The sequence below is a fragment of the Mus caroli genome, chromosome 12 (assembly GCF_900094665.2).
Source record: "Mus caroli chromosome 12, CAROLI_EIJ_v1.1, whole genome shotgun sequence".
In the NCBI taxonomy this organism is placed as follows: Eukaryota; Metazoa; Chordata; class Mammalia; order Rodentia; family Muridae; genus Mus; species Mus caroli.
This window is the reverse complement of record NC_034581.1, coordinates 5012764-5024145: the sequence shown is the minus strand read 5'-3', so window position 1 is coordinate 5024145 and position 11382 is coordinate 5012764. Positions and strand designations below refer to the sequence as shown.

Genomic DNA, 11382 nt, shown 5'->3' with positions numbered 1-11382 from the left:
ACAGCAGCATGGAAGTGTAAGCCGAATAAACCCTTTCCTCCCCAACTTGCTTCTTGGTCATGATGTTTGTGCAGGAATAGAAACCCTGACTAAGACACCCAGCCACCACAAAGACGGGTGATAATGAGTGATACTGAGGGGGAACTGAGCCAACTCTCTTGAGCACACCAGGTTAAAGCCCCATGGCCCAGACATTTGAACAAATGACATCGGAAGAAGTGGAGACCTACCGCATGATTCCCAGGGGATCCAGCACCTCTTCCTCCTCCTCTTCCTCCTCCTCCTCTTCCACCAAGGACTTCTCCACATCCTTGCTGCTCAGGCCCAATGTGGGTGGCTGCACTTCATCCTGCTGCTCAAAGAAGTCAAAAGCCTCATCACTGTCCCCTGGCTGGCTGGCTGTGTCATCCAACACAGAGGGATCTCGGGTGGCAAGGCCTGTAGCCCCTGGGGCTCTGGTGCCTGTGGAAGAAAAGGAAAACAAGAGCTTGCTGTCTGCTTTCAAGGTGACATCACCACACCCACCTGCCTAAGCCTAAGCCAGGTTCTGAGGTTGAGGGATTGATTCCATTAACCTCCTGACACCAAGCTCTGCTTTAACCTGAGTGGAGAGTCTGGAGAGCGCCAAGTGCTGTGCTGTCCCACTGTGACATGACGCTCAAGGGAACCCGCTGCTGCCTGGCCATGGGCAACGTCAGACCAAGCCTAAGGCAGGAGTTCCCAAAAGTGTCTTATAAACTTTTTCCAGGGAGACATTCTATGTTGATAGGGTACTATCTGCAGAACAGAGGAAGAATTCCACCCATGTGTAGCTTAACGAGCTGAATTTAACTGGAGCTACTAACAGGGGCATGGAATGCTTATAACAGTTACACTATGTAAAAAAAGCCTCTCTCCTAACCACTGTTAACAGTCTGTCTGTCTATCCACCCCCCATCTACCTCTTAATTATCTGCCTGTCCATCCATCCATCCACCTGTCTAGCTACCTATCTATCCATCAATCTATTTGTCTGTTCTTCCATCTGCCCTGTCAGTCCCCTGGGGAGGTGTAGGGCCTTGTGAGCCCCTCCTACCCCCACGAGGGAAGGTTAATGGACCCAATCTTGTATCGCTCACATACAGGTAAGTGGTCACAGATGCTAAGAATTCAAGAGGGCTATGTCATGCCAGAGGAGAGTGTGCCACAATACCCAGAGTTATCCATGCCACAGATAACTGCCCACTAACGCAGTGGTGAAGTGCAACAGCCAACGTCCAATCAGGCTGGACCAGGGCTGTTTCTTTCAGAATGTTTTACAGTAGTAAGTCCAGCAATGAACTCTGCTGACATAGACAGACAACGCCAAGAGCTTGCAGTATCAGATTACCACCGGATGAGTGCAGTGAGCATGTGGAAGATCCCAGGACAGACGCGATCACCCCAGGACAACCGGGCTTACATCAGTGCTGCTCAAAGCACGGTTCAGAGACAGGTATTCAAGATAAGTTAAGTTCAGAAAGGGGAAGCAAGGCCCAGAAATGTCTGTAGGGGCTTGGCATCACCACAGCCTCTGAGCACACAGGATTGTGAATGCATCTGTCTGTGAAAGGCTGGGAATGACTAGCTAGTTATCCTTCAAACAGTCACTTAAAAAATAAAAATCACCCAGCTAGGTGTGGTGGCACACACCTTTAATCCCTGCATGGGAGGCAGAGACAGGTAGATCTCTGTGAGTTCGAGGCCAGCATGGTCTGTGTAGTGAGTTCCAAAATAGCCAGGGCTATATAAGAAACCGTGTCTTGAATGAATGAATGCATGAATGAATGAGTGAATAAATGTCACTCAGTAGTTAAAACCTTGGCATTTGGTTTATGGGAATTATGCTCTGTGCCGTAGAACTGGAGATCCATAGGATTAGAAAAGAGCAAAGTGAAATGACTGACCAGAAGACCGAGAAGGTGAGGAGGGAGCCAGGCTCCATCCATAGCTGTGGCCTGGCCCTGCCATTCAGGGCAGGAAGGGCAGACGCTTCTCTTCTCTAGGGGAACTTCGGTAGACAGAAGGGGGGGGTCTTTTGATCATTTCCCCCAATGATACGCTCTGTCTGAAGCACTTCGCGTGTTAGTTCATACGATCGCCACAGTCTCCATCAGAAAACGACTTCTCTTAGAGAGAACACTGGTGTAAGGGAGAGCGGGGGTGGGGAGCTCCCTGGTGCTGTACCGAGAGTGTGAGGTCCTTAGTGCTGGGAACAAGGGTGTCAGACACGCCCATAGTCTCTGTGTGGGGCGTGGGCTGAGCGTATAGCCCACGAGGGATGGGGCCAGCAGAACAGTATTCCCAGGCTGACAGGTCTGGGTGGCAGGAGGCAGAGGGACATATGGACACATAGCAAGTGTCAACGCGAAGGGAGATATACATCGACGATGGCCAGGAAGGACATGGTGAGGTCACTCTGTGGGCTGGGTCTCCCGCTCACCATTCAGCCCAGGGGCTTATCGAGGCCCAACTCCCTAAATATCCTTGCTAAAGCTCGAAGGCCATGGAGGGTGGTAACGGGCCTCCCACTGAGTCACAGTGGTGAGGTGGGTTCTGGGATGCAGAGACCTCACGGACATGGGACAAAACCTTGGGTACCTAAGAATTCTAGCAGCTCTGGGCTGCCTGCCAACTGGGCATCCTTGGAGACACAGCGTAGGATCTCATCAAACATGGCTCGCCTCTCCCGGATGTCAGACTCCCCGACAAACAGGACCTTCCTAGGTAGCGGGGGCAGGTTGGCTGCTGGGTAACAACTGTACAGCTTCTGGTAAAACTCCTCGATCTCGCTGTATTTTTTAGAGACCTGGAATGAGAGGAGCATGGGGTTTCCTGAGAGAAGAACCAAGGCTGAGAAGTTTCCTCACCCTGACCAGATATGTGCCTGGAGCAGGCCTGCCTGCTGGCCCTCTATACCCCTCCCAGCCCCAATCTCTTCCCCAGGGACATCTCAGAGTCCCAAAGGAAGGACACAACAATGGAGTGATTTAAGGTACCCCTGCAGGCTCATGTAAAGGACACAGGGACCTGAACCTGGCCTCCGCCTATTCTGGGCTTTCTGAACCTGAGTAGAGTGAGCTTGGCACCTGGCCGATGTCAGGCCATCTTGTGACAGCACTGTGTGACCTTTCCCCAGAACAGGACAGGTGGGGCCTTTCCTGACAGAGGTTGAGTAAGGTTAGCAGGAGTCAATGGTGCATAGGGGTCTGGGTGAAGCAGACCACAGCTCCTGCTGCTGCCGCCAAGGGGTCCCAGGTGTCCCTTGCATCTCTGAAGGTGGTACTTGGTTTACTGTAAATCACAGGATAGCTGCTCCGATGGGTCGAATCTGCCTCCTCTACCTCCCCACAGCTCCGTGAGCATGCATTTGTTGACACAGAAATCCCCAGCTGGCTCTGGACGCCGTGTGGTGAGCAGCCATAGCCCCGCCATTGCCGGGATCTGTACAATCCGTATGAGCTCAGACAAAAGTCACTTGCCTTATGCCACAGCCTTCACCAACACCCTCCATTTATCTCAGTCCTGAACTCCTTGGTGGTTCCCTGGAGGCCAGGCCCATCTCCCCAGGAAATATGTGGCAACGTTAAGAATGAAGGCATGGATGGCCCGCCTGCCCACTCCTCCAGGCCTGGCTGCACCACCTTGGGTATGTATGCTAGTGTGTGGCAGACTGTGGATGTCCCCATCATTTGGGGGCTCAGAAAGGCATGGTGGTTTCCTTGTGGGCCACATCTCAATAACCAACACACCACCCAGTGTTAAGGTCTTAGAACCCAGGAGATATTTGTATAGTGGCAGTGGGGGTGGAACCCCAGAAACCTCCAAGTGGGGGGGGGTCCCCTGGGATAGGTAGCTGCTGTCCATAGTTGAACACAAGAGCCTGGTTCTGGAACTTTCCTGGAAAGAACTCCCAGGGAAAGGGTACGGAGGATTCTTGGTGCACCAGCTGGGTGCTCAGGCTGGAGTTCCTGAGTTGATCTGAGGATCAGGCAGCTGCAGCCTGGCCACAGTGAGGGATGAGCACCCCCTGCTGGCCTAACTGCTCCATGCAGGCTCAGGCCACAGACCCACAAGCCAGGCCCTGTGAGGGGCAGAGAGGGAGCTTTAAGCCCAGGCTCCTGGCACCATCCAGGGCTCTCATCCACTTGTGTGCTAGGCAGAACATCAGGCAGCCAACAGCAAACACGGCAAGGACAACAGGGAGCTAAGTGGGGACACAGAAGGATCGAATGGCTCTGTGTGGCAGGCAGTGCAGAGCACTGGGCCAGCACGACGCTGCCTCTGTCCTCTAATAGGTACGTATGTACGTACATGTACACGTACGCGCACACACACACATACACACACATCTGTGTAATGAGATACGCAGGGTGTCTGCCAGACCTCAGGCACAGTGCTCCTGCCTGGGGGCTGGCTTCATTTCATGGCTAGCAACTAAATGCTTGCTTCTATTAAGAAGCATATATCCTCCTAAGGCACAGACACAAAAGGCTCACTAATTCTTTTAGCTAACTCATCCAATTCTAGGGGGACCACAGACCTGGAAGCATAACTCTGGCCTACACCCTTAGATACCACTGTGTGTGTGTGCGTAAGCAAATGAGTTTCCCTGGCCCTCTCAGGTCTGTGAGGCCCCTGCATGTATGTGCACACCCATACTCTGTACACGCCCCAACATGCTTTCCACAGGGCGTGGGCATCGCTGTTTAGGACCATGCAGCACTAATGTGGCGTGTGGCAGTGTGACAGGTGACCTTTCATTCACCCAGCCTTTTGTGCAGGACAGAACAGGCTGCGCTGGACCCCAAGGGCTCCCAGGATGCTGCCTCTCTCCCTCAGAGCCCAGAATCACTGGGTGTACCTGAGCTCACGTTCCGACCACCAGGAGCTGCAACTGGCCCCTCACAGAAGAGCCACACTAGAACGCAGCAGACCCAGAACCGTGGCTTACGGTCCACCTGGGTTCAATCAAGAGTTGGTCTAAGGAGCAATCAGATAAAAAATAGCACTGGGGGAGTGACTCATGATATATATTCTATCCTTTCCTTTTCTCTGAGCTGCCTGGAGGTGCCCAACCAAACCATTGCAGCCACTCCCCTGTGGTACTAAAGGACTTTGGTTCATTTTACCTTAGCCTAAGATCCTGAGGCCTGTTTTTCATTCTCACCAGGTCTGGATCCCTTCCATAAGAGGCCAAAGGGTAGAAAAATGTATGAACCCATTACACTGTTTAGTTGAAGTTCTCTGTTCCCTTAGCTTCCTTGCCTTCAGCCTGCCAGCCTTCCCTTCTGCCTTGATGGCTGCCCCAGCTGTCGTCATTGGCCTGGCTGGTGTTTCAGGACATCATCTCAGCATTTCTCCCGTCTCTCCACCTCTGCTCTCTGGGTAGCTTCACCCACTCCCAGCTCTTAACAGGGCCTCAAAGCTGATACCTAAGTACCACTCCTATGCTGGGCTTCCCATGCCCGCCCAGTGGGTGAGTACTACACGCTCACCACAGCCTCTAAGGTGCTCCTGGCCGGTGTGGCTGATCTCGGCCTTGTGCACACTGTAAGCATCTCCTCTCCTTGTCTCTTAGCCTGCTGTTTCTGCGGGCTCCCAGCATGGAGGCTTACTATGGTGTCCTCAGAACCAAGTGTCTCTTGGCCCCCAGTGCTTTGCTGTCACTAGATGCTCTGGTTAAAGGCAGGCAGGACTGTCACTTCCCTGCTTAAAACTACATGGCCGCAAGACACGTCCAGGTTCAACCTGAACCCTGCAAGTCATCTACCCTTGTCTCCTCCCATGCCACCCCAACCCGAGTCCTGTTTCTGGGACAGTCTTCCCACCTCTCCTGTTGTTTAACACCATCTATGCTCTTGAGACAGGGTTTCTCTGTGTAGCCCTGGCTTTCCTGGAACTCTGTAGACCAGGCTAGCCCTGAACTCAAGAGCTCCACCTCCCTCTGACTCCTGAGTGCTGTAATTAAAGGTGTGCGCCACCACCATCCAGTGCTACCATACATACACTCTTTAAACCATCGTCCTCCCTTCGCCTCTTCCAAGATGCTGCCAGCATCTTCTCTTCAAAGTGCATTAGGCTGTCCCTCTACACCTTCCCAGGCTCTGTCACCCTCTATGCCTCTTTGCAAGTCTGCCTTGCTGTGGACTCTAGGCGCAGGTCTACTCTGGCGTTCCTGTCATCCCACACAGTCTAGCACTCCAGACCTTGGACCCATGTGGTATAGAGAAGTGTCATTCCTCGGAGAGGCAGACATACCTGCCTGGGCACCCTCAGAGCACCATGGCTAGGGTCCCTTGCTCACCAAGAACTGGACGACATCTTCGGGCCGGTGCTTGGCTGACTTGAACACAGCTAACCGCGTCACCACCAGGATCTGGTACTCCACATGGCCGGACATCATCTTACCCCGCACCTCCTGGTGCTGTGGGACAGTCAGGTCGAGGCCTGTGTGCGCATTCTGAACTTGTCTGTAAAGCAAAGGAAGGCAGGTCAGGATCAAATGCAAGTTAGCAGGCTTCACCAATGAGGTGGTCAGTGGGGCCCAGTCTCCAGGTGCTGGGTCATTCAGCTGTGTCCTTGTCAGTCTGTCCTTACATTCTGAGGGGTTAGGGGTACGTAGACCAAGAGAGGAGCCTGAGTCTGAGAAGACAGAGCAGGACTGAAGCCCTCTAGGGAATCTGGACAGACGTACTTCCTCAGTTCTGAAGGCAGCAAGGTTCAAAAGGCCAGATGCTTCCATCTGCCTTTAACCAGAGCATTCAGTGGCAGCTTGGAATGATGTCAGAGGCTGCAGGGAAACAGTGGCTTCCTCCTCTGGATATCCTTAGGGGACAGAGAGCCTTGCCTGAGTACAGTCAGAGCAAGCTCTCTGGGCTGCAAGGATGTGCTGGCCAATCCTTTTGCTCTCAGAGAGCAGTGAGGACCTACCAGAGCCCATGGAGTGAGTGGAGGGTTTTGTTTTTTGGTTTTTTTTAAAAACTTATTTTATGTGTGAGTACGTGTTGATCTCTTCATTCACACCAGAAGAGGGCATCAGATCCCATTACAGATGGTTTGTGAGCCACCATGTGGTTGCTAGGAATTGAACTCAGGACTTCTGGAAGAGCAGTCAGTGCTCCTAACCACTGAGCCATCTCTCCAGTCCCCCCCCCACCCCCCATCCCCCTTTTCCCATGGAGTGTTTTTAATGCAACACAACATACATACAAACACACACACAGGCCTGAGAACAAGGCTGTCACACTGGGACAGCATGCTAAAAGCATGAAATATGCAATGTGTCTGTGTGTGTGTGTGTCCAGGGACTGTACAGCCTTGTACACACAGGAATACTCGCATTCCAAGCATGAATCCCTCTGCCGGCTTGAGTTGGCTGCATCTGGCGAAGCATCACAAAGGCATCCACAGCAGACACATGCTGTGAGATGAGAGACACTACACCAGGCCACTTCTCTTTTGTACATTTTATTTTATGCCTACAGGAGCTTTGTCTGCATGAATGTAGTCTCCTCAGAGACCAGAAGAGGGCATTGGAACTCAGGAACTGGAGTTACAGACAGCAGTGAGCTGCCCCGTGGGTACTGGGAGTTGAACTCCTCTGGAAGAACAGCCAGTGCTCTTAATCCCTGAGCCCCCGAGCCAGGCCACTTCTTAACCAATGGCCAAATGAGAGTGCTCTCTGAGGCTGAATGAAGTTTTCAGTATCCAGGGTCTGAAGTGCTAGACTGTCACAAGGACAAGAAGGGGTATGGGAGCAGAGGCTAAGGTGTGGAGAAAGCAGCCGGCACGCCCAGCAGGTGGTTCTACCTAACTGATAGGAACAAAGGCTCCAACAGGAAGTAGCTTATCTTTGCTGTCAGAGTTTCAGGGAGCAATCCCAGGCAGCCTTGCTAGCTGTGATAGGGAAATGAGGCACTTTTTCTTCAGGCTTGTCAGGGCAATGAAGCTGAGGGATTGGGCAGGGAATGCAGGCTGATCACCCTGAATGGTAGAAGATGGCAGAGGGTTGTCAAGCCCCACTTGGAACCTCCCAAGGAGGTTTCCCACAGACAACCACACCAGGAACTGAACTCACACCCTATCCCTGTCCTTAGAGCCCCTGTATCGGCTCTACCATCTAAGTGAATCTCTCCATCTCCAGCTTGGCTCCCTTGTCTTCATGCCTAGGGCTCAGCTTCCTTTAAAATGCCCTGTTCATCAGCTCCTTTGCTCCTGTGCCCCGACACAATTATATTTCCTTATCCCTCCTGGATTGGCACAATTATGCTCCCCCGTCCTTCCCTAAGACTCCTGACTCCTGAGTTTTAGGCAAGAGCAGTAAGCCTGGGAACACCGCCTCATCCAGACATAGAGTTCGCAAGAAGTGGTCCCCAGACAGTATAAGCATCACTCTGGAACGCGCAAGAAAGATACACTTGGGTCACTCAACCAGAAGCCTGGGAGCATAATATCTCAAGCGTTGCATGCTATCTTATCACAAAAGCAAGCGGTTGGTAGGATATACTCACAGGCACAGTATACTCACTTGTGTCCTAAACCAAGCGGCTCAGTTGTGATGTGGCTACAGATCTCTTATGCATCCTTTATCCCCAAGGCTCAGCCTGATCTGGCTCACACTGCCCTCCAATGACCTCACCCAGACTCAAGACCTTCCATAGCATCCAGAGCCAAGGGCGGCCCAATTCCTACCCATGGTCCAGACTCTTCCCTCCAAACATCTCGCCTCTTACTTACCTAGCATCTCCATTTGATCGTCAATCATGCTTTAAAACAAACCCATCTGAACAAATGCTGGTTCCCTGGTTCTACCCACTCCCTATCCCAGGAAGCAGTGCGCTCAGGACAGTATAGCCCATCAGCTGACAGCCAACCTTACCATCCTCCAGACCCCAAAGTTCATCATTCAGAATACACAGAGAACCTAAACAGGCCGCAGCCCCTCCTCCCTCCCCTCCGTGCAGCCACTCCGCCACTGTCCACGTGGATTCCGGCCGGTGCCTGAAGGACATGGGTGCAGCAGCCACGGGTTCTCTGTCCCCTTGCTCCCATGGCCAGGCTGCCTATGTTTCCCACTGCACTCAGAATGAAACCTCATGGCCTTTCTCCATTGCAGGACACCTCACAGTCTCCAGGCTCCCTCTACATCAGCACACTGGCCTTTGGATTTTCTGTCTTTCCTGCTGAGCACACACTGCAAGCTCTCCTTCCTATAGTCCTTTCCACTGTGAGACTTCTCAAGAGCTTGTTCACCTGCCATCTCTCCGAAAGATATCCCTTGACCACATAGTATAAAACTCATGTCTGTCACCTGACCTGCCTCCCCATCATTCAGCTTCCTTCTCAGCATTTACTACCCTCGACATAGCTTATGTTTTCTCGCTGCCCAGCCATTCCCTCCAAAGCCTCCCTACTGTATCCTAGAACCTGGACTGGTGTCTAGCATCGAAGGGATCCCGAGAAAACACCTGCTGGGTGGATACTGCATGAAGCCCAGAGATGCCGCGCAGGAGGAGGCTGGAAACTCCAGCTGATTCTGGGTGCAGGGCCACTTCAGTGCTTACTTAGGTGGCTGCGCTCCTCAAAGGCAAGCTCCTTGGGTCTGCTGTGACTATCAGAATGGTGGACAGGGCACGACTCCTCCACCCTCACCATCAGCAGCACACTATGCCTGCTAACACCCGCGGGCATGCTAGCACCAAGGGAAGCCACCACTACCCTTCCTAGGCAGCAGCACCAAACTCACAGTCACAGTCTGGTGGCCCACAGGGACATTTACTGCTCCTGTACTCCTATCTCTCTAGATGGAACCTTTCTCTACAGGAAGGGAAACTGAGGCTCTGTGAAAGGGAACAACTCACGGGGTCATAGGAACATCTCTTTTATGGGGATGTGGCCTGCGGCCTCACCACACCAAGGAGAGCAAGCAGCTTTCAAGATCAGGGCGTATGTACGGGACCATACTTTTCTAACCAGGGAGCTGGGACTACAACTGAACTTGTGTTGGGTAAGCACCCGTTTGCCCATCTTGGCTAGAGTTTGTATACGGGGAATAAAGGCAGAGTATACGATTATCCTTAAAGTTCATCATTTCAGAGTTACCTAAAAATCGAGGAAGGAGTAGGACATCCACCCTACCCACAAGCCTTTCCAAGCCTCACCCTAGCTGTGAGTATGGCCTTGGGTGGTCGCACACTGCTCTGACCCCTTTGAGGAAGCTCCTGCGCTCTCTCCAGCAATAACTGCCAGGGTCTTAGTTCTGCGTAGTTGGGGTTCAACAGCAGCAGTGTGTTGCCCTGCCAACAGAACGTAATACGCCCCCTCCCGCAGCACCAGTCATTTTGGTGCGCGTATCACCTCCAGGGACACCTTGTTTTATTCACCTCGTCCCTGGTGCTTAGCATCGAGCTATTCACAAAGCTAGCGCAGAAAGGTTTGGGGGACCGGAAGAAATCCGCCCCCCCCCCCACACACACACGCAGGGACAGGAAGCTGGGCCCTGTCCCAGCCAGCACTATCTCGCTAATCCCAGGCTTTTCTGGAGACTTGGGTGAGTGCTTGATCCTTTAGGGGGCCTCAGTTTCCTTGTCTGTAAAACGGGGACTCTTGACGGCGCGCCAACACGCCAGCAGGATAGTGTGCGGTGCAGCGGGATAAACCGTCAGCTGCTGGGACGTCTGGATAGTGCATGTTGGGGGTCTGGCTCACCTGGAGGTGCGGAGCACCGCCGGGGACTGCATGTCGGCTGCGGGCTGGCGGACGGTCACGGGATCTGGCGTCCTGGGCGTCGCTGCGTCCCCGCCCCGCCCTGCTCCGGCGCAGCGCCATCTCCCCAGCCCTTGCCCGCCCCCTGGTGGCAGCGGCTGTGCACATCGCAGTGTCTGTGGCCTCGGAGTAGAGAGGTTATCCCTGCTGCTCCTCCCTCCCTAGGTCCCCCATAGCCACCTCATGCCATTTAATCCTAGTATTGGCTTAACCTCTAACGGTACAGGAATCCAGCCGCTAGTTTTCAGGTTTCTCTCCAGGCTAGCTACAAAAGCACTCTCTTCTCTCCCTGGGGTCATTTTCACTTATGCAGTCAATCACTCAGTCAACTCTGTCCCTTCAGGCTTGTGGGCTGTCATTGAATACAACCCTCCTTTCGGGCTCTTCTCCTAAGGTTTCCTGTCCCCTCCACCTCTTCTTTCTGTCTCAGTCTCTGTCTCTGTCTCTGCCCCCCCCCCTCCTCTCTCCCTCCCCTCAAACATGTACTCTTGGTCTTGGCCTGGCTTGCTTTGCATTGAGGAGGAGGTCTTGGACATTTTATTCTGTATGTCTCTGGCTTAGTGGATCCCCTGGGAATGTACTCAACTCTCTACCCCA

At 53.0% G+C, this 11382-nt stretch overlaps 1 protein-coding gene across 1 annotated transcript in view; it reads right to left on the bottom strand.

Moving 5' to 3' along the window:
- The window catches only part of Hs1bp3 (HCLS1 binding protein 3), a 31923-nt gene extending 21114 nt beyond the window's left edge, over nucleotides 1-10809 (bottom strand). The window contains exons 1-4 of the mRNA XM_021178846.2: nucleotides 10729-10809; nucleotides 6326-6491; nucleotides 2620-2827; nucleotides 231-462 (exon numbers count right to left, since the gene is read on the bottom strand). Of these exons, the coding sequence (XP_021034505.1) occupies nucleotides 231-462; nucleotides 2620-2827; nucleotides 6326-6491; nucleotides 10729-10760 (638 nt within the window). The 5' untranslated portion in view covers nucleotides 10761-10809. The remainder of the gene's footprint in view (nucleotides 1-230; nucleotides 463-2619; nucleotides 2828-6325; nucleotides 6492-10728) is intronic.
- Nucleotides 10810-11382: the final 573 nt, after the last annotated feature.